This window comes from Dromaius novaehollandiae, chromosome 4 (genome assembly GCF_036370855.1).
Source record: "Dromaius novaehollandiae isolate bDroNov1 chromosome 4, bDroNov1.hap1, whole genome shotgun sequence".
NCBI classification, from domain to species: domain Eukaryota; kingdom Metazoa; phylum Chordata; class Aves; order Casuariiformes; family Dromaiidae; genus Dromaius; species Dromaius novaehollandiae.
In genome coordinates, this window is record NC_088101.1 from 9,100,308 (window position 1) to 9,122,933 (window position 22,626).

Genomic DNA, 22,626 nt, shown 5'->3' on the forward strand with positions numbered 1-22,626 from the left:
TGTGCTGACTTCTTCCCGACTTGTGCTTTGCCAATAAGTGGATGGATAGTTCCCCCTTTCCCCCTCTTCTTGATATGTGGCATCAGAAGTAAAATTCACCCAGAAAGAGTGCGTGTGAAGGTGTCTGCTGTACGTTACATTATTACGAAGCATGGCAAATACTTGGCATGACTCATTTGTCAGCTGTAACTAGCCAGGGGATTACAAAATGACTAACTTGCTGAATGTATGCTGTTGTCTGAAGAAGCAGCTTCTGCACAGCGCAGATATTTGTTTATAGTGTTTGTGTGAAATAATAACCATGCTTTCATTATCTTTTTCTTAAAGCTTGTACAATGAGGATAGAAACTTGCTCCGTATTCGAGAGAGAGAGAGACGGAATCAGGAGGCTCTGCAGGAGAGAGATACGTTCCCTGAAAATGCCCCCCTCTTTGCAGAACCTTACAAGGTAATGGGAGAGGGCCTCGCGGTCGAGGGAGAGGAGGGAAGAAAAAGCTGGGTGGAAGAACTGTGGCATCTCTGTACAGTATAATAGCCTTCAGCACGATGCATAGAAATACAACGTCGTCCTATCTGCTTAAGTTTAAATCATCAGAGTATGTGTTTAAAGCTCTGTAGATTGTGCAAGCACAGTACTGACTTTGGGTCAGGCAGATTGATTTGGGGGCCTCTTGTATTCTGAGAGATTGCGGGAGAGTGCGCGTGACCAGCTTGGCTACCTGTCTGCCTGTAGCTACAGTTGAAGCAAGTGGTCTGATGTTAGTGACCGTGCAGACTGCAGGCATAATGGCAGCCTTTGCTCAGGATTAACACTGGCAAGAGCAGTCGCGTTTGCTTTGGAGAGGCTGCCTGCAGGAGCAGGATGAGCTTGCATAACTTTGCTCATTGTGGTGAAGCGTGATTTATTAAAATGAGATCCTGAAGGGCCTCTCTTCTTGAGCTGGATCTCTGCTCGTCTTTCGCACGCTTTTTTAATATCCCCATCTCTGTTCTTCTGTTTCAGACTAATAAAGAGGATGAGTTGTCAAGCCGTATTCAGAACATGCTGGGCAATTACGAGGAGGTCAAGGAGCTCATCAGCACCAAATCCCATCAGGATCTCATTGGGATACCAAAAAGTGTTGTTTCTCTGATCCCACAAGGAAAGCCTGATCGCCCATTCTTCCCTGAAAAGACCAGCCATACATTACCATCTTCATTCCAGCACACAACCCGCCATCAGCCCATGGGACCTCCAGTTGTAGCACCTCCCCCTCCAAGCAACTCCATTCACTACCAAAAGACACAATCAAGGACACAACCAGCTTCAGGTTTGCACACCAAAACTCACAGCTTATCCAATAGTCGAAGCCAAGGTCAAGAACACAGTCGTGGTGGCCAGGAAAGTCACGTAGGTTCTCGCCACAAGAGAAATGACAGGCGTGTTGTTGGTGAAGATCGTACTGATGAACTGCAGGCCTCCCTTTTGGAGCTTTCTCCGTTGTTGTCATCTTTGTCTTCTCCAGTGGCACCCCTGTCACCTCTACATTCCAGCCAGCATATCAATTCCAGGTCACAGAACAGCAACAAAAGTCGTGGGCCGGCCTATAGTCAAACAAAATCACCTCAGGACCTAGTGGCGGGATCACAGGAGAATGAAAGTCGGGACAATTCAGCTGTTACCTTGACTAGTACCACTCAGCCTTCCTCTCAGAACTTTCCCCCATCTTTGCCATCAAAAACCAGTGCAATGCAGCAGAAACCTACTGCCTATGTCAGACCAATGGATGGCCAAGATCAGGCACCAGTTGAATCACCGGAGCTCAAACCTCTTGCGGAGGAATACCACGGAGAACCCTATGAAAAAATCTCAGATTTGAAGGCAAATGCCAAGGCCAAATTATCCAAACTGAAAATCCCTTCTGAGCCCATTGAGGTGAGTGAAATTGTTGGGGGGCTTGTCACCAGCAGTCAAAGTTCAGCCGCAGGAGAATAGATTTTTGGAAGACAGAGGCTACTAGTAGCACTGACGATCGTTGACACCTTATAACCTTGTGTAGAAGCTGCATTTTGAGGTTAGCTTTTGCTGACCTGGGTGAGATCTGTTTGTGTCACGAAAATGCAACACTCATCATGATTTTGTGGATTTTTCAGTGATGCTGCAGCAGGTTTTTATGGTTAGAGAGCTTCTATTGCTATCATTTTTTTTCCTGTGCAATACCACTGAAAAGGTGAAGGAGGAGAAGCAGTATGCTGAGAAGGTCAAGTGATGGTGCATCTGGAGTTAGTGCATTGAGTGTGTTAGTATTCAGGCTGAGAGCTGGTGGGTAGAGAGGTCCCCAGTCCTAACGGTGTATTGGACAAGTGACTGTCTGGTGAGTTTTGTGGTCACCTTGTTGGTTGAATTTTTTGGGACTCTGTGATAAATGACTGTGAACACTACAGAAGTCACTTAAGTCAGTTTAGAAAACCTCACTGTAGACCATCAGGAAAGCATTAATGTGAACAAGAAACTTCCTGAAGATTTCTGCCAATGGTTTTAGCGCAGCTTCCTAGGGAGACATGCAACCATTCTGTCTCCCCTTTCATCCCATTCCTTTTGAGCAAATTGTTACAGTTGAAGTGAATTTACCACAAAAGTGGAGCTCTCAATTAAGATCATGAAAGTTTTGTAAAATTTTGCATCTGAGTGATGGAAATAACCTTTCCTTTGTCCCAGCTCAGAGAATAATGGCAGAACTCTACTATAGTTTATTTGTTATTAATTGGCACAAACCAATCTGGCCAGTCAGCTCAAGCATATCTTCATTCTAGCTATAACACTCTGCCTTTTTCTGCCAAAGAAATGAAAGAGAGAGGGATGTCTTAAAAGATGTGGAATGGAAAGCTGCAGTTGTTGCAGTGAAAAGATGACAATTGGGCCAGAGACCAACATCTGTTGCACGTGAATCTTTTTTTATTTCTACTCATGCTGGAGCAACCTGTTCCTAAAATTTGTTGTTATTTTCTTGAGAAGCAAACACTTGCTTTTTCATCTGTCTTGCCTTTTGAAATGAGTAACTTTCTGGGGCGTAGAAAATCTGCAATTAGACTTCAATTTTCAGATGCTCTTTTGTCATTTACTCTGCCCTTTTGGTTGTTTCCATGGATTGCACTTTTCCAGATGGAAAAGTTTGTTGGTTGCAGCAGGTTGAGTGCAGGATACCCAAATAAAAAGATGCAACTCAGAACATAACATTGCTGCTCTTGTGCTACTCGCCGGGTCCTCTTGCCACAGGGAGGAACACTTAAGAATGCAGGTAGAGATTTTGTGTAGTTTTCTGTACAAGTTGAAGTGTTTAGAGATCATATGCAATGTGTGGTAGAGATAGGCATGGTTGAGCGGAATTGGATTAGTCCATTCTGAGCAGTTTAGAAGGCTTTTCCGAAGATCTCAGAAGGCATATCACACCTACTGCGAGGTCATTGGGGTGCATCATTTATGAAGCTATTAGGAAACTTAAAGGGAAGGGATGGACATAATTATAATTGTTTCTTAATCGGAGGGTGCTTCTCCCTTCCTTTGTAACTGTTGTTGCGGTACAGCAAGATTCCTTGTTCCGTTCCATCTGTTTCTGCTGACTACAAGACCGCCCGTCTGATCTGTCATGTATTACGGAGACAGAAGTCTTGGATTTCTCAGATGTGTTGCAGATAAAGGTGCTTGAAGCTCGCACTGACAAAGGAGTTTTAGAGGAGGAGGCGTGTTGTTGCACGTGTGTTTTGTTCAACGAATACTCTTTTTCATTACGTCTTTATAAAACCCATTGCATCGGCTTTGCAGCTCTGTCTCCCGTGCGCTCTTGGTTGCCAGGTATGTCTAGGAGTTTTACCATGCTCGTCCTTCAGCTCCGAAAGTATCCCAGTGCCCTACGGGATGTAGGATCCCACAGCGCTGACCTAAGGCAGTATGGCAAGCAGAGCTACAGAGATGCTTTCCAAATTGTATTTTGCCTTTGTAATAAAAAGGGAGAGGATGGGTGTGGTCTGGTTTTCATGGAAAAGGGTGTTGTAGGATGTTTTGAGCAGCTGCAAATAGCTTAAGGCAATTTCTAGTGAAAAATGGCAGGAAACTGGAAAAATTACTTTGAGAAGTTGTGAAAGTGCTTTCATGCTGAGAAGACTGTATTTGCTTCAAAGTAGATTTGGCGCTGCACGTTGTACCTTAAAATGGGAAGTGCAGTGTAGTCTGGATTCCATCATTTGCTTGACCAGATATTTTACTCCTGGGGGAGCAGTAAAGCAATACAGGATCTCAGCTTCTTCATTACCCGTTTTGAAAACTGAAGGGTTTTTTTTCTGTTTTTAAAACTAGCTTTTTAATGCCTGGTTGGTTTGTTTGCTTTAAATCGCTTACTTCTCAGAAATGAGACTCCTCTTTCACCTCTGGTCCCGTTTCTATTTTCGTCTTTCACATCCCCTTGGTTTTCCTGTCATCTCGTGTGTGCGTGTGTGTGTGTGTTAATCTGAAGTAAGGTGGGGCAGCATTAGCTGTGCTACTGTGCAGTGAATGGGACTTCTTCCTGCTCCCTTTCCATTGAGCACATGACCCTGAATCCAAATGCTCACAAAAATACTGTAGCTGCCAGAGCACAAGTAGCGTTATCCGTGCTCGTGTGGGAATGCTGTCGGACCTGTGGCAGAATAGGAACAAAATGAGGAGGGAATTGAAGCTGGTTCTGTGCAAGCCCAGACCCTAGTTTTCACTTTGTTTAGTCCATTAAAAAGCTGATAGATGAAACCTCTTGTGAACATGCTGTAGGGCCCTCATTTGGTGTAGGTATCTTCAGATTGTTGACCTTGTGTGCATAGGCATTTTGGATAAGGGCTCCATAAGTTCTGGTTTAAAAAAACAAAACAAAAAAAACCCCACACATGATTTCTAGATTACATTGTCCGCTTGTTTCAGCCTTGTCATTATCATACTGCTTTATTTCTGTTTGGTTTTGGCGATTAGCAAGGTGGTCTTTCACTGCTTAAGCCTGGAGACTGGTGGAGAAGGAACAGTAGGATTGCCCAGCTGGATGTATTCTCTGTGTACTGCATGTGCAGTTTGTGATAGGTGATTGGAGGACAGGTTTGCTTTTAGGAGAAATACAGTGGTGTATGTTGCATGCGGGTGAAAGACTTCCCCAAAGAAAGGATCCTGGGAAGGCCGATCGGGGGGGGGGGTCCTTTGGGAAGAGGTTAGCTGTCACATTTGGTTTAGGTGAAATGGAGCTGCAGGGTGGCTCCTGCCTTCCCGTGGCTGTGGCAGTGAATGGGTAGAGCCTAGCAAGAACTCTCTGCTCTTCTTTCCTCTTCCTCCCAGCAGCTCGAAGCATGGTTTTATGATTTTTATTTATGCTATTCGACCCCAGTTACACTGAACAGCCACATGCCAAACCCAGTTTTTCCCGTGGTCGTCTTTGACATCATTTAGGAAAGTGCTTTCTTCTACCACATGTTTTTTGACTAATTGAATTTCTAAGGCTTGTGTCACCTGCAGCTGTGAATTCATTATTGACAGCTTCTGTTCATGGCAACACTGACAAGTTAAGCCTTCCAGTCTGAATAGACAAGCAGATTCACTGCAGAGTGAATTAATCCACAGTGGATAACTGTGCAGTGACTCGCTTTGCATTCACATACAGAAACCAAACAGCTCTTTCCTTTCTTCCCCAAATAAAAGTCTTCCCTTTCAAAATTCCTCCCCTTCTCTCTAAGGCATCTTTCCAAATTTGTTGCGAGAAGACATTAAAACTACAGCATACACAAAGTTAGATGTATTCATCCTCTTAATGTGCCATGCTTTATCTTTTTCCCTAACCCTTAAACAAAGATGCTTTTAAAGCTGTTCTTTCTTTTCATTTCTTTAGGAGAGCCACAGCCCCAACAGTGACCCTCCTATTACCTCCCTTTACAGAATAAGACTACGATGCCTTAAAGGGAATTGACTTTACAGCAGGGCCAAGAAGCAGTGAGGCAGGTTTGAGAGAGAGCGCTTGTAAATCCTAAAGCATTATTAGAGCCGCGGCATCTAAAAATATATAGCTCTTGATGCTCAGCGGAGATTTGGCTTTCTTTTCATGCCAGAGTTTCATAAATGTTAGCGAGTGGCTCCTTTTATCTCCTGTAACAAGATACCATTGAACTGTCCTCTTTCACCTACAAGTCAGGAAGCAAACACTGATTTAAAAAAAAAAAAAATTTTCCCCCAAACAGAAAGTAAAGTCTTCCTGGTAATACTATATTATGCTTGAAGCACAGGATCCACACAAAAATCTCTGCGTTCAGACTGGGATTGCTATCTTCAGGCTTTGTTCCCCTCAGTAAACCTTTTTGAAGGCCACCGGTTAAAACATGACCATTGCATAGTATATAGTGACGGCTGAGTACCTGGAAAGACGTTTGGGTGACAGGAACAGATTTAAAAGTCCATTCTGTGTAAGGAATTTTTCGCTGACTTCTCTCAATGCTAAATGAGTCTTTTACTGACAGAAGTGACCAGACAGTTGAACCTGGTAAACTTGAGAAAAAATTATTGTTTTAATTCTGGGTCCTTTAAGAAAGAATATCTTTACAAATATATTTAGCCACTGCCATTTGGTCTTACCTAATGGACACAGAATATTTAGCATTAAGTTACTATCCTCTTCTTCCCACCAATCCTATATTTATTTTTCATTTATTATGTAGAAGGGAGATTGATTCTCCCCCCCCCCTTTTTTTTTCCTTTTATGGTTTCTTTATTTTGCTTTGCACCAAGGGAGAAGTAGCAGGGTGTGACTTCTGTCTCTGCTGCGCTGCCCTCTTTAGGGTCAGAAGCACTGAGTGTGATTTAAAAGGGTTTCCTTGCTGCACCAAAAGCCTTGGGTAAATTTCTCCTCGTGTTGGTTTGTGATTGCAAAACAAGCAAATGGAACATTACTTACAGTTGTTACTACTAGATTTTTAATGTTTGCTCTTGGCCCCGGGAACAAAGCTGCAGTTTTTGTTACGCTCTGGAAGAGCTGGAAGTAAGGGCATGGGGGGCAAGGAGCAGGTGTTTGGCCTAAAAGCGAAAAGGACCTCTTGTATCCTTACTTGGCTTTAACCAAAGGCTGGTATTCAGGGTTCACCTGTCAGGTTGCAGAAGTCATAAATTGGGTGTACTTTTGTTTATCCTATTCTTTGTAACGCTTGAAGAAGGTACACTCAGGTCCCTTGCTCAACTACTGGTTTCCAGCTGCAAGACATTTTTCTGCTATCCGACGTGAGGTTCCTGCTCCTTACTCGGTTTGAGATCTCGGCTTGGCTTTTAGGCAAAATACCAGCTTTTAGGAGGTTCGTTTTTTGAAGAAGTAGGAAGCTGTAGTGCTGCGTTCAGCCGTCGAGCCACCAGCAACGGGCAGCTTGTGCTCCCGCTGTTTGCGGGTCGGGCTAGGGATGCCCGTGCGCGGGCAGGATGGGCCTGCTTCCTCTTCAGATGTTTCAGCGGAGTTTCTGAGAGAGGCTGCCGCGTCCTCGCCGGTCCTCCTGGCGCGTTGGGGCTCCTGCCTGGTTCGAACCAAAGAACTACTTTGGCTCTGTAGTGCGTCTCTGAGCACCGTCATGGAGCAGTCGTCCAAATTTGGTTGCTAAACCGTTTGCTGTAGAGAGCAATGGGAGCTTGAGAAGAGTAGTTAGATGGGGGGTTCGTGGGTTCTGCACAGAGCAGTAGTAGGAAAGACAGGTCAGTCAAGAATTTTCCTAAACTGCATAACATCTTTCCAGGAGATTACTCAGAATTGGCACAGCTCAAAAAAGGATAAAACCATAATGCTAAGAGTTGCGTGCTGGATATTTTTCTTCCCCTGAAGGATTTTTTTGGCTCCTGCAGAAGCATCCCATCTTCTGCTTTGAAGATTTAACCATTGTCATCGTGACTTAAACCTGTAGTGCCAAGCCAGTGACGAAGGCGAAGTCCTCTGCAGGAGCTGCTTGACAAAGTTAAATTTGGGCAGGAAGACCCAATCCAGGGTCCAGCATGAACTGCTTGATCTTGAGCAGTGTTCTGGTTTTGAAACTGTTTCAAACTGCGCACTGCAAAATGTGTGCGCTATATCCAGTTCTATTTATTCCTGAACAGCAAAGATTCTAATTTTAGTTGTGACAGATCTGAATTCTTCTTTAGAACTGGTATGTGAGAAATGGGAACAATTATCTCCGTCTTTTGGGTTTTGGTTTTTCTGTGACTTACGACGCTTTCTGTACCAATCCTCCTTTAAAAGCAGAGGAAGCCTGTAGCTTTGCAAACAAAGAGTAGTTGCTTTTATAAGTGCTCATAGAAAGCAATAGTGCAGTGAAGGGCACAGATGTAGAAAAATACAAAAAAAAACCCCTACTTTGGAAACGAGAATGGCATTACTTGACTATCAGCTGCGTGCCGCAGTCGCGTTAGCGTTTTGAAAAGCAGCTGGTTTAGGGCAGTAAGCTTCCTGGAGAAAAGCTGAATTACCAGTTACTGAGGTTGGGGATGTCAGGGAGAGGTTTTCTGTTTGTCTGGGGTTTTCTTTAACTGTTTCTTATAAGCTGAAGTGGTTCTGTTTTCAGAAGTTGTGTGGTTAGTAAGAGTTCGTGGTAATTGCCTAACGCTCCTGCTAACCGTCTCTATGGAAAGGAGGAAACTTTCTGTAAACCTCAGCTTATTTTATGTTGTTGTTCATGTGCACCTCAGGTGGTGATTACTAGGATGCAAAGCTGTTGTCTGAATAGAAGGAATACCTACTAATGTTGTGGCATCTCCAGGGCAAATTACTGGTGAGAAGCAAGTAGCATGTGAAGATACGAGTTGGGCTTCCCGCTTGTGGGCACCCATCACCATGAATGAATGAAATTCAAGGAAGTGGTAATTAGCACCGTTTGCAGCAGAAACACGCTGCAGTCTCTAACGAGAGGCATTTCAGACTGCTAGTAGAACGACTGCTAATGCCCAATAGGACTAATAAAAAAGAGGCATCAGCCCAAGGAAGGCTAAGAGCAGATGACAGCCAAACCTTCCAGGCAGGCAGCTTCAAAGCAAGCGCTGCGGCAGGCAGAGGTGGCAGGCGACCTGCATGTTAATGAGCTCGCAACAAAACACAGCCGCTGACAGCTTATCGCTGCCCCTCTCTAAAGTGAGCCCCGCCATTTATCTTGCAGGAGGAGGTGACAGTGGTGGCCTCAACTGTTTCTCTGCCTGCTCTCTAGGCTCTATCGTCCTGCGGTTTTAAGGCCTTTGATTGCAAAAGGTATAAAGAGCTTCATTTCGCTTTAAATGTAATTCTTGGAAGCAAAAAAATTCACACCCTTTAGCAAATCCACATTGCACTCAATTTTAGACAGCCTACTGGCACACTTTTTTAACCCAGGAAAGGTTTGTTATCCTGAAAAGCTGAGGAGTAGCTTTGTTTCTGACCTGAAATATGTTTAAATGTAAATATGTCTCAAGTTTTTTTTTTTTTTTTTTTTTAATAATTTATGGTTTATTTAAGAATTCCTTCAGAATTGGAAGGAGAAAATTTTCCTGTCTTGGACATGGCTAGCTTCATCAGTCCACTGGCATCCAAACTGCTTTGGTTGGGGCGTTTTTCAGAAATCTTTATGGAAAACTTTGCGCTTCAGCGGAGTCTCAGAGTTGTGGTATCTCACCCTGTGTTAAACTAAAATGAAACGGGCAAAAAAAGAATAAAAGTGCTCGCTGGAAAGTGCAAGTCAGAATTCCTTCACCCCTTTCCCCCTTCTCCTCCCCAGAGACCACATGTAACTTGCATTAGTATTTTTTTAATTGCTCTTCTCTCTCTCCTGCGCCCCTTTCCTCCTTGACCAAACGCAATGGGGCAGTCGAAGGTATCCAGGAGGGCCCCGGATCCGGTGCGGGAAGGGGCAGCTCGCGAGTCCGCGGTGCCCTCGCATGCCAGCCAAGCTGCTAGTCCCAGGGAGCAGAAAGCACTACTCCCCAAAAGTTATTTTGCCATTGGTAGAAGTATATGTCAGCTTTTCACAGCGTAGCATTAGCTCGCCATGCCTCAGCGCCTCCATTCTCAGCATCTAATAACAACCAGGGTGGAATCTGTGTCATTAGGCTTTATAATGTGGCGTAAAATGTCTAAATCTGGAAGGGAACTCGTTATTACATGTATATATGCTTGCTGCGCCTAAACAGAGGCTTATTTTTAAGGCTAAACTTGGCAGAAAGCAAAGTTATTCACCTAGTTTTGCTAGGAGAAAACTGAAGTTGGATTCTGCTAGTATTTTATTGCTAGGCATAGTGGTTAGCACTGCTTGCAATCCTTGCAAGTTATTAGGGATATTCACCAGCACCTTTGTAAGATGATGGATTTTATTTCTTTCTAGGAGGATTGCTTTTTTATATTTTTTTAAGAATCATTTTACAAAAGCATTTATAGTTTCTTCACGTGTATGTATGATGATATTTTAATGCTCACGCTTGCTATAATAGCATTTAGTGCTCTTAACTTCATTTTATTTTTCTGATCCATCGTGTAAAAATACTCAACTAAACTGAGCTGAATCATTCCCAGAAAACATCCCTAATAACTTGCCCAGGAACACGGAAAGCAGTGCAGTCCAAGGCCTTTCTCGTAATCCTTAGGTAAGTGCGAGCTAAAATAAATTACGGTCAGATAAAGGTTAACCGTAGGATTCTCTGCTTTTTGTTGCAATACCAAGCGCACACCCTTTTAGTGAGTCGTCTTCCTGTCCCTTTTGGCTCTCGGAGAGGAAAGCGCTTGGTACTCTTTATGCTCTCACGTTAATTTTATTTCTTTTCCCCTCATTTGGTGAAGCGTTGCTGACTACGTTGCAGCCGTGTCGGGAGGCACTGGTGCTGCTCCGGGCGCCCCGGGGGCTTCAGAACCACAAATAATTTGGGGGGTTGCTAGAGGGCTGGCAGTTGCAGGCCAGCATTGCATATAGGCGGTAGCTGTGCGTTTTTAAATACATAAACAAATTTTGGACTCTCCTGTTTTCTCTTACCTGACATGTGCGGTATCTTATGAGGAACAGAAGCCAATCCCAGTGGGCATGGGAGAATTACAAGGCTTCTTTGCTTTTTGTTTTTTTTTTTTTTCCCTTTTTTAAATCAAGCCAAAGCATGCAGATGTAATTATGTAAACAGAAACAGCTACTTGTTGTATTTGATTTAATAGGTGATTCCCACTGGATGAGAGAGGCTTTTTTTCCCTTGTGTGCCTTTCCTTTGGAAGAAGCCACACATCTTATCCGGGCTGGAAATAAAATAGTAATAAAATGCCAAAGCAGCTCTGACGGCCCTCACAAAACATCTCCGGCCAACCTGTCTGTAGGTTTTAAAACTCTCCGCACGGTTTTTTGCGCGAGGCGCAACTGCCAAAGGGACAGATGTTGCCGACCGCGAGCGTACAGGGGCAAGGTGAGGATTGCTAAGCAACCGTGTACTCGGGAGCGCGTTTTTAGGAGAGGAGCCAAGGGAGTTATGCCTGGGAGCGCTCGCCGCTTCTCGTGGCGCGGCGCGAGGGGAGAGATGAAAAGTTCTTCCCCGTCGGGGCGGCCGCCGGCACAAAGGACGCTCACCCGCTGACACTGATGAGGGCCGACAAGGGGATGTACGGAAACAGGAAACCGCCCTTGCCATGTAGGAAGGCGGTAAGACATGTTCACGGAGGTAAGCGCCCCACACGCAACCACCGCCGGGCGGTCAGCCGCCTCCCGCCGAGCCGCGGCAGGATGAAGGACGGGCCGGTGGGGAGAGGGGGTGTTTTCAGTGCTCCTGTAATTGCAGGCTGCCTCGCTTAAATCAAGTTAGCTCCCGTAGTTATCCAAGGACAAAAGAGCCAGTAAACAAGTCTTAAGAGGTCTCTGTATGGCGGTGCCCCTCCCCGCCCAGGCAGCCCTCGATGGGCGAAGGGCGGCTTGCGGGGCGGCTCCTTCCCTCTGGGATGCTGCCGCCCGGGTCCAGCTGGCCCATTTCCAGCCTCCCAGTTAGGCTGGTACTCTACGTGTGGCATCTCCTCCAAGAGATGCGTTTTGAGGAGCAGAAATCAGCAGGGATTCCTCTTCCTACCTCGGGCATCACGCTACCGCTCTCTTTTCGCAAGGCTCTTCTGGGTACTCTGGCCACTCTGTCTCTTTGCTTTGTGCGGGCGGAGGGAAGTAGTTGAGCTTCGTGTTTCATTTCTTTCTCCCTGGGGTTTTCACCGGGTGCCAGTTAACCACAGTTTAAATGGCATTTTGCAGCTTCAGGATGCTTCACGCTTCTTCTGTGTCAACACAGCGACGCGTGTTATAACTAGTCTGGCGATAATGGCTTTTACTTCTTCTAATCTGTTGTGATTGCAGTGCTCTTGGCACATACAGGTACGGGAGCAATAAGCCGTGAAGCGTTTGTTAGTTTTCTGGGTTTCTATGAGCATATTTAGGAATTGAGGGGAGAAGAGAGAGAAGAACTTTTCCTGCTGTTTTGGTGATGAGTAGCTTCAGCGGGCAGCCCGTATAATCCCGAATCCCGCAACGGAGTTATCGTGCAGGGTTCAGGAGGGCGGGAGGTGGCTGAGCAGGACCCCGTGTAAGCACTGCCCCTCTGGGGGCGGCGGTGCTGACGGCACTGCTTTACCGCGAGGGACGGCTTGGGCTCGGCAAGCGAGGGCCCGCGTGGCCGGGTGGCTCTGGGCGAGCCGCGCTGCGCCGGCTGCGTGGTGGGAGCTCGCCCTCGGCAGGGCCTGAAGCCAGACAGGCAAAGCCGAGCCTGCGTTTCTGCCTCCGCGGCTGCCGTGCCGCGCTGCTGCTGCTGCTCGGCTGTCCCAACGCGTTCCTTTTTTGGAGCGACGTCCACAAAGCTAGCAGTTCGGCTTAGTCCGCTTCCCATCTATTACGCCTCCGAATTTGCCGGGTTGCGTAGTTACTCTGTGCTTCTGAGTTTCAGGTGTTAGGTTTCACTTTCACTGATGTCTAATGATGTTGCTGTGCGAGTCGTCTTCAACGTCCTCCCTTCAACGTCCTCCCTCGCTCGCAAGCTTTAGCTGCCGGTTTTTGTTAAAATAACGATGAATGTTTCTTATTTAGACAATAAGTTATCGTTTGATTGTTTTTAGCGGTCGGGTATTGTAACTCCCCGTTGGAAAAGGCGTTAGTCCTACCTTTTCGATCTTCTTTTTTCCCCCACGTGCCAACTTCTCTTTCTAAATGGCGTTGGCAGTGTTTCACTTCCCTGTGAAACTGCGAAAACCCGTCAGGAGCTCCCTTAGACGCTGGGGGGCTCTTTCTGCGTGCGGCCAGGTGCAGCAAACGCCGTGAGACGGGATCTTGGCGGCGCGTCCTGGCAGGTAGCGCGGGGCTTGGCAGGGGCTCGGCTCGGCGCGGGAGGCACTGGGGAGCGTCCCAGCCCCGAAACCGCTCGCAGCGCCTGGGCCGACGGCGTCTGCGGGCAGCCCGGCCTGACCGTGCCCCCTCCCAGCTATCTTGATAAAATAACCTGCTTTCCCCGAGTCTTGTGTCTCACAGCTGCTCGTATACAAGCAGTTTGGCCTTCTGGCCAAATCAGAGGAGGAGGGAACGACTGCGGTGTTTGCCTTGGCTGCTAAGGAAAGATGGATCCGTAGCTCTGGACTCCTGGACTGGTTTTTATCCCATTTGTCAGCTGCAGTGGTAGGAAATAAGGAAGCTTCACCTAAGCGTGGGGGGCCCTCGCCGTCACTAATAGCATTTCCAGGTTAGGTGGCTTATCCAGATGTGCAGTTTCAAGATAAATGGTACCTGTCACTGGTGCAGTTTGCAACAATCAGTTACTAGGGCTTGAAGTTAGAAACATGCTTCTTGCTCACGCTTCCTATTTTCCTTTACCTAAAACAGGCCTCCAAGTGGGATGCAGTAACTTAGTTGTTTCAGCTGTCACGTAGGCCGGCACAGACATGGTGGGGCGACAGTAGTGTCAGCTAATGCAGGCAGAGACCAGATGCTTGTTGGTGTGCCAGAAACTGTATAACCGCATAATAAGAGAAAGTCCATTCACATAGGTAAGACGAAAATTATGGAAAATAAATATGGCCATTCTTAAAGATGGTCAGTAAAGGCGTGAGGAAATTTCCTAAGACCAGACAGGGATCTGAACCAGAACTGATGGTTGCTCGCACATTTCCTGAATCTCGGGTTAGGATCTGAACCACAAAATCAAATGCACAGTCCCGAAAGGAGAACTTCCATTCCTGTTGTGTTTTCTTATTGTTGAAGAATATCGGTTTTCACTTTATTAAGAAATGATGATTTTGTCTTTGAGGTTGTAAAGAAGAGCTTCCATCTGATAAAGATGGATTGATTAAAAAATGTTCTCAAAAATAAATTTATCTGGGAGAAATGTGAATTTGAGCCCTCTGTAAAAACTGAATGTTAACTCTTAAACCCAGAGGTAACTCATTATTGCCAGTATTATTAAATATTTTGTTTTCAGTCATTTTAATAGGAAGATGGACTTCTCCATCTTTGTAAGGCGGAATGACAGAAGTTAAAAGATATGAAATGGGGAATCCAGATGCCTAGATTGAAGGCAACTTTTGTCTTCTCTCAGAACTGATGGAGGGGGAGAAGTTAGGGTCTGTTTTGATTTGCAAAATCCTTGGGTTGCCAAAAATCAAAGCATTTCCCAGGTGGTAAAGCCCTCATTGATCATTAAGTTTTCCAGTGACAACTATGATGATATAGTTGTTTCACTATTTGTTTTTTTTAAAAAAGCATTTAAAAACAGATGGAGGGATGCTTATAACATGAATGGAGTTTAAAGCGTTTTTCACGTATGTGTGTATGTTGCACATGCCTTATATAACTTGTATGTCAAATATTCAAAGGACTTGTCCTGTAGTCAAGGGTTATAGGTGGTGGTGCTGCATAAGTTAGGAACCCCCGCCGTATCGTTTTGGTCATTTGTCTGGTAAGCAGAATTGTAACCTTTTCTAAGCAAAGTACCTGGCTTTCATTGTTTTGAGCCCCTTTTCTAAGCAAAAGACCTAGCCTTTCCTTATTTGAGCCCCATTTTTGTAATTAGGTTTATGTGTACAAAGTTGTGACTGTTTCTGATGTACACAATTTTGAAGAAAATGCTGCTTTTTAAGTTTTATGTTTCTGTTTAAAGTATCGCTGCATGGCTTAGCTGCTGTCACAGATAGAAATATTATTTTGGCTTGCTTATTAAGCTTGATTAAGTCAGAAGGAAAATATTGTTGAATATTCAGTCTTTCTAAAGCTCTGATTATTTAAATTTTTCAGAAGATCTGTCTTTTCCTCTTGCACTGCTTGACTTTAGAATGAATAGTGAGAACTTAGCAAGACTTACTTTCTTCCTTTTCTTGAAAAACATTAAGAAAATTAAAATTCTTCATTCGCCGTCTTTATATGAGAACTTTTTCCTTTTGCAGCAGCGTCTCAATGCAAATACTTGTTTTGATGCACCACTGAGTTTGATGCACCAAACTTCCCCAAAAGGCAGGAATTCCTAAAGCTTGGAGGTGAAGCCCACAAAAATGCAAAACACTTTGAGGGAGCGCTTCCCCACAGTTTTTAAGCTCGATGCAGTGTCTGTTTGCAAGTGCTTTCGGTTTCTCACAGGATGAGAACACAGGCGTGTTGACTGCACGTTTGCAGTCTATTGTAAAATAAGCCACGTGTGGAAGGATTCTTTATTATTTCAATCCATTTTGTAAAGCTTGCAGTTCAAATCGCTCACTGCTTCAAGAGGAGTATTTTTTTCCGTCGCGCAGGAGCACAGGGTTTTTACAGCGTGCCTTTTGCATGGCCGTGGTTTATGAAGAATGTGTCAGATTTTGGAAGATGGAGGGTGAGTTCCTGTAACAGGAAACAAAGTCAAGTCGAATTTGGATCCCGCCAGCCTTCTCCTGCTCTTCAAAGGAAGCCTTGGCTTGCTCTAGCAGTCAGCCTGTCAGCTCGTTGCTGTTCAGAGCAAAACGATGATTGAACTGTACATGCCGGCGTGGTCGGATGGCATCTGTTCGCTAAAGGTGAAAGGGGCGGTGTTTCAGCTCGAAGGCTTTCACTCGAAGCAAGCGCCGTACCAGCGGCGCTCCGCTGTCACGCAGCTTGTGTGCTGTCGGTTTTGCTTTGCTCACGCCCGAGTGCAAGCGCAGAAGGAAGGGGACGTGTGCTTCCCCAACGCCGAGGACACGAGCGCTTCCCTCGCCGCCCCGGCTTGCTGTACCGCGGAGCCGGCGCAGCTCCCTCCTTTCCCTCTCTGCTAACACCGCGTTCGTGTTACCGCACTAATACTGGATGAGTTTCCGTAAGCAAAGCGAGAAGAGAAGCAGCGTGGTATTTATCTTCCTGCTGGCTATGGCAGCAGTAATCCCTTGGGCATGTCCTGCCCTTTCCGACGCGTTTCCTCCGAGCCCTGCAGCCCACAGCCTTTTGCGCTGTGCACGCGGGGAAACACTTGTTGTCCAGCTTGCTCGAGGTGGTTTGGGGGCTGTATCTGAAGCTAACCCGATGCAGATGCTTTTGCCTGGAAGGATGTAACGAATGAATTGTAGCATACAGAGGAGCCGAGCCTGATGCCTCGCAGGACTGCTGATTATTAGCCTGTCTCCTCAAATCCTTGACATCTTTCGAATGCGTTGTTGACTGTTTTGCCACCAGTGAGACGTTCTGAGGTGACTATCGCTGACATGTTAGCAATTATGTACGAAGGAAGCTACACACAGTGCGATAGTAATAGAGAAAACATGGGAATTAGCGCAGTGGGCTGGAGTCGCAAGTAATTAAGTCTCCTCCAGTGTTCTGGCTGCCAGAGCAGTGTCAGAGAAATGGACACAAAAAGCTTTTTGTTAGGCAGAGGTTGGCTGATGCCTGGGCAATTCATACTGTAACCATCTCCCCTTGGTTGCGTTTTAATTATGAGGCACGCAGACAGTATTTTGAATTAGTAAAAAAGCCACTTCTTGCCTCCATGTTAGACAGGCAAGGAAACAAAGAACCGCCTGTACCATCCACGCAGCATCGTTTTGTTTCCTGACGGCTACGTAAGCCGGGGAGGCTGATGGCCTGTAGCCTCGCTAATATACCTGACTTGCGGATCACTTCTCGGGGCGAGCTGGGTACCTAAGCTCAGAGCCTCCTACTTCATTTAGCTGCAGATAAAAATTGTACTTGGCAGCTCTGTAGAGCTTCAGCAGCAAAGAATTTCCAAACGTAGCCGTGAACGGACGGCTCCTTTGCAACGAGCTGTGCTGCTCGAACGTGTTTTGCCACCGCCAGACCGTGGTCGTGGCACGGTTGTGCTGGGAGCTGGAGCTCGGTCCTGCTGGGGCCAAGTCGGCAAGTGAAACGCCCGGCTCGAGCGGTGTGGGTTTGGGCTGTGCCCCGCGCGTGCTGGCTGAAGGGTGGCGGGGAGTGCTGGAACGATTTTTAGCAGCGACGGAGCTGCGGAGGCAGGTAGTGCAGCTCACGAGCATCGGCACGTGCCTGGAGTTCAGCTGTGTCTACAGCTGCCCCGGTGGGGCTCTGAGAAAGATCTCGTATGCAATCTATAAGGCTCAGTTTAGGGCGTAAAAATGTGTTTTAAGGAAGCTTACGCTTTGAATTATAACTAAGGTGAGTATCTTTTAAGCATAGACTTAAGATACTCATTTTAAACTGGTTGTTCTAGACACAGCACAGGCAAAGCAGACACTGGAAGGCTATGTACCAACCTGGCGAGCAGGCTGTGCGTGCTGTGGGGTTTAACCTGAGCAGGCAAAGCTGTTCGCTGAACCTTGAGCTTTATCTGTATCAGCTGCAGTGAGCCGCTTTTTTTCTGGAATAGGCCAGGAGTCTGTCTACTCAAAACATAATAAAAAAGTATGTCTAATAGCATAAATTGCAATGGGTGGTATTGGAAATGAAGAAAAAAAATACTTGAAATCCTTGCTTGGTGCCCTTAGGTTGTCATACCTTCGGCACTTACATTGAAGGGACGTGTGCTTGTTCCGAAGGGAACAAGAGGACGCCGGTTCAGCCTGCTAGGGGCATAGTACTTCTCGCTTCACATTAAGCAGTATTAAAAATTACTTCTTGGAAAGCGCTTGAGAAATGTTGCCAGGAGCAAGGCGTTAAACTTAGATTATTGTGAAGTAATGTAGAGATAGCAGTTGCAATGCATGTACTTCTCACATTTAGCGTATCTGGATTTCAGTTATGTTGTTGTTGTATGAAGGCTGACAAGGGACACAGCAATTACTTTCATCAACTCAGGATTTTTAAAGAATCCTTTATTAAAATGTATCGACAACCCATTTGCCCAGAACACAAAAAGCCTTTGCGCTTTCAGACAAAGGAAGACAAAATAGAGATTTTTTTCCCCTATGCTGTTTGAACACAAGAATGAGGCCCTTGCATTTATTTTTAGATTGAGCAAAATAATCCATCTCAGAGTTAGAAAAGCGTGTAAAATCTTTAAAGAATGTTTTATTTCCTCCAGGCACCCACGCATGAACACTACAGTACAGCCATTGTTTACGGAGCATTTTGATGTAAAATGCTTAAATCGCCAGGATCATTCAGTGTCAGCTGAAGAAAGCAAGAGTAGAAGTTCATGGAAATGCTTTGATTTGTTTCCCGACCTGCGACGAGGGCAGCGGCGAGCAGGAACCGCTGCCCTTTCTTGCGAGCCGGACTGCCGAGTTCACGCGGGCTCGGTCTTGGCAGAAGCGAGAGCGTTTGCAGCGCTGAGCCGTTGCATCGCTGGAGCGGGTTCAGACGCGCTCTGCCGCGCTGCCTCGGAAAGGAGGGGAGCGGAGGCAGAGGGGTTAGGTGGGCCTGGGAAACCTTCCGCGGGGGGGCTGCCGGCATGCACGCTGCGGGCTGAAGGACTCGAAACGGCGCCCCGAGGAACGATTTTCGAGGCTTCCCGTGGGCTTTGGGGCGGGTGGTTTGGTTTGGTGGCCTAACGTGCCGTCTCGTGTGTCAGAAGCAAACACGCGGCAGAAGCACAAATGTGAAAACAAGTATGTTTCTGAGGTGCTTTTGGAGGCCGTTTGCTTTGTTTGAGGAGGGAGAGCCCTTTTGTACGCTGCTGCGGCGCCTCGGCATTCCTTAGTGCACCGAAAGCAGAAAGTATAAAATATGTTCATTTTCCCAGCCTCTGGAGATGCAGAAGTGAAACTTGATGCTGTAAGCAATGACAAGCAGCTCTGCTTTAGCTTTGCTTTGCTTTGCTGGAATTAGTTCAGTCTCGCTCCATTATGTTCAAGCTTAAATCAGTGGGAGGGGAGGAATAGGATGTGTTGCCTGTTCTTTCTGCTCTGCTTCCTCCCCATCAGGAAAAGCTCTCAGCCGGCAACCCGAAATTAGGACAAAACTGCAACGGATGAATCCCCAAGCATGTATTTTATCAGTCTGGTTTTTTTTTTCTTTCCATCTCCCAGGCACTGTGTCGTGCCTCGGCAGTACTGCAGCAGACCCAAGTTTCCTCTCTTTCCACAAAGATAGCCTGATGATAAGGCTTTTATAAAATCGGTTTTCTATTTTAGTTTGCTTTCTCTATTTCACTTCCTCTTTCTGTCTCTCTCTCTCCTCCCTTCTCGTCCCCTTTTTGTTGTGGTTGTCAGGTTTTTGCTCAAGTGAGGCAAGCTGTATTCTTCTGTGCTAAAAACGATGAGCCTTGCGGTAATTTCAACCTCCTGTGAAAATTAATTTTAGACTTAGGCAGCCTGCTGAGAAAATCGTCTTCTCTTCTTCCAGGTTTATCTTTCTGTGGCAACAGTTTCCTGAATGCGCTAGAACAGCTCGAGCTGCTGTTTCAGAAACCCGGCTGCCAAGTAGCGTTAGTATGTTACCGGTTACTGTAGTAATGAAACCTGAGGCAATATTCTGCATAGCAAAATGGCCTTTAAAGTCCGTAGCATAATTTATGTAGCCAGTCATTAAGGATATCTTTAGCTCTGTAAAACTTGAGATTTTAAACAAATCGCATCAGCAGGGCTTTGACTGCTAGATAATAGAAGTTCCTCTGTGTTTCACAATTACGCAGTAGATGTATTTGGGCTTAATACAAAAATAGGAACAAGGAAAGCCTAAATTTACACAAGCATGCCTGCGTGGAAGTCGGGGAAGGGATGGTCACATCCTTAAAATGCAGCTTGTTTCAGAGTTTCGGCACGATCTTTATCTGATTTGTTACTGACTTAATCCAGAGCTCACAGGCAGCAGTGCGAAGGCTTATCCATGTCAGGGAGCCGTAGGTCAAATTCTGTGTTTTTCCTTTAAGAAACGCTAGTGCTTTAGTATGAACTTAAAAAAAAATCTACAAGTCCTGAAACTGAAAGAAATCAGAGGAAAATCTTGTTTTGACTACCTTCCTACAGCAATTTTGCTGGTTTTTATTTTTTCCTCATCAGTGTCACCGTTTCCCATGGGTGGTCAGCTCTCGCGTGGTTTGTAGGGGGGGTGGTCTTTTGGTTGGTTGTTTGGTTGGTTTTTTTTAACAGCAACGGCTGTGAGCGCGATGTTCTGCCCTCGCCTTTGCTTCCCCAAGCACGCCAGGTTTGCACACGCAGGTGACACGTCGGAGCCGCTTTGGCTCGTGCGTGCGCCTGCATTAGGTTCCCGGCGAAGGACGTGCCCTTTGATTGCGTCCCGCTTCGGAGGGCGCGGGAGCGCTGGGCGCGGGTGCCTTACGGCTCGGCTCTTGCCGGCGCAGCGCCCGGGGCCTGTCGTGGCGCGGTGGCAAACCGTAGCTGCTTGGCTCCTCTTTGAAGGGCAGCCGAAGGGCGGCGGGGATGCCAGAGCTTCACAAGCCGGGCTGCGTTAGACGGGGTAGGCGCTGGTAAAACTTGCGGGCTGGAAACAAAAGTGTGGTTTTATGCCCCGGAGAGCTGTTGTGGGTAGCAAGCTTCACCAGCGCATCCTGCGCTTCAAAACCAAGTTATCACCGTCTTTTTTTTCCTAAGCTGTTTAAGTGAAAACAAACGAGTGTGATTCGTAGCACTGGGGCAAAAGCAGTGCCTTGAACCTATGCGTGCAAGAGAAGAAGTGGAATCTCGTGACAAAACGCTACCCATTTAGCTGCATTTCAGGGAAAAGGAAATTTGCTGGTAGTAAAACACACATTGCATCAGAGGATATTCCTGTATCTTTTCAAAAATAAAGAGTAACCAGTTCATACAGTGTTTTTAATTGTTATTTTAAAGTAATGCAGTATCAGATGCAATGGAGCAGGCACTTCAGATCTGAGAAGTACCAAGAGCTGTAACACTTCTCCCACTGAAGATCGTGGGAGTTTCATCACTGTAGAAGCAGGGGAGGCTGTAAATTGGGCGCTTCTGGAAACGATTTTGACCTGAGATTTGGGTAGTTGTACGCACGTTGTGAGTTAATTAGTTGGCGCTGGATCCAGAGAGTTTACCAAGACCTGGAAGCTGAGTAAAAGGAAAACCCTGTTTCCCTCAAGGTAGGGTGAGCAGGAGGGGAGAAGGCGCTCGCCTTCCTCCTCGGTGGCCCCAGTTCTGGTGCTCATCTGATCCTGCAGTGAGATCACCAAAGGAGCTGAACCGCCAGGAAGATAATACTGCCAAAAAGCTGGAAAAGCAAAGAGTTGTCTGCCACTTGGCTCCCGAACGATCGCAGCGCGGGGTCGGGCCAGTGCCAGGGGAAGGGAAGGGAGGCGGAGGAGTGCGCGTGGCTGAGGACAGCGATCCTGCTCATCCTGGCAGCTGCGGAGGGCTGTGTTGTCTTCCCTGCCTTAGACCTCACCCTCGAGCTTGGGAGCGGTCTCCGCTTTGGACCGGTCTCTGCTTGAGCTTGGCTTCCCTTCCCTGGCTCCCGCTCAAGGCGGAGAACGGGCTCGGAGTTGGGCACAAGCAGAGTCCTGCTCGCGGGGTCTCTGCTGGCCAGCAGACCCGTTCACCTGCCTCCCTCAAAGGCTTTGAGAGGCAAATTTTTGTCTTAGGGTTACTGCTTTATATGGGGTTACTCTCCAGCACATCCTTTGGATCTTGTATCTGAGATTCGTTACTGGCAAAACGAATGTTGTTTACTGCAAGGCCTGTATTTAGTGCTGGCTGAGGTCATAGGAGACAAACTGTAAAGCCTGCAGGCAGGATGATGTTGTTGGCATTGCTGTGTGATTAGTCTTGTTTTGTATTTCTTTTTCCCCCGTTCCTAGTATATCTTAACAGTTGTTATTCACAGTGAGAAAATTGCACAGAATTAAGTGGCTGCTGCTTGAAGGATCGTTAAAGAACTTTGCCATCTGTAATATAAACCCTTAACTGGTACAGTTGGAAAAAAAATTTTTTTTTTTGACCTTTTGAGAAAGGGTTTCCAGTGCATCAGACAATGCTGGGAATCAGCGAGTGAAAGAAAGAAATCTGCTGAAAAAAATGCACTATCTGCAGCAAAATAAAAACATCTTTCAGCTGCACAACTAAAGGCCACCCATGCTGACAGTCTGCTCTCATGATGGTGCCTATTTAACTATAGCTGATTTTAATCACAAATGTATTGACACAATCTTCATATTCGTTGATACATGCAGTCAGGAAGAGATGGTAGGAATTGCTGCTTCAGCTTTCCCTTAAAGCAGCTTTGTCCGCGCGTCCTCCAGAGCGTGCGGCTGGAGTCGGCCGGGTTTCGGAGTCGTCGGAGCCGGGTTGG

The 22,626-nt window shown here is 46.4% G+C and overlaps 1 protein-coding gene across 6 annotated transcripts in view; it reads left to right on the plus strand.

Annotated features, from left to right (window-relative positions):
* The window catches only part of AFF1 (ALF transcription elongation factor 1), a 165,617-nt gene that overhangs the window by 58,139 nt on the left and 84,852 nt on the right, over window positions 1-22,626 (plus strand). For all 6 annotated transcript variants that reach the window (XR_010388841.1, XM_026102773.2, XM_064510374.1 and 3 more), the window contains 2 exons: window positions 328-448; window positions 1,004-1,915. Coding sequence is in view for 5 of the 6 variants with exons in the window: in XM_026102773.2 (XP_025958558.2) it covers window positions 328-448; window positions 1,004-1,915 (1,033 nt within the window). In the remaining variant the exon portion in view is untranslated. The remainder of the gene's footprint in view (window positions 1-327; window positions 449-1,003; window positions 1,916-22,626) is intronic.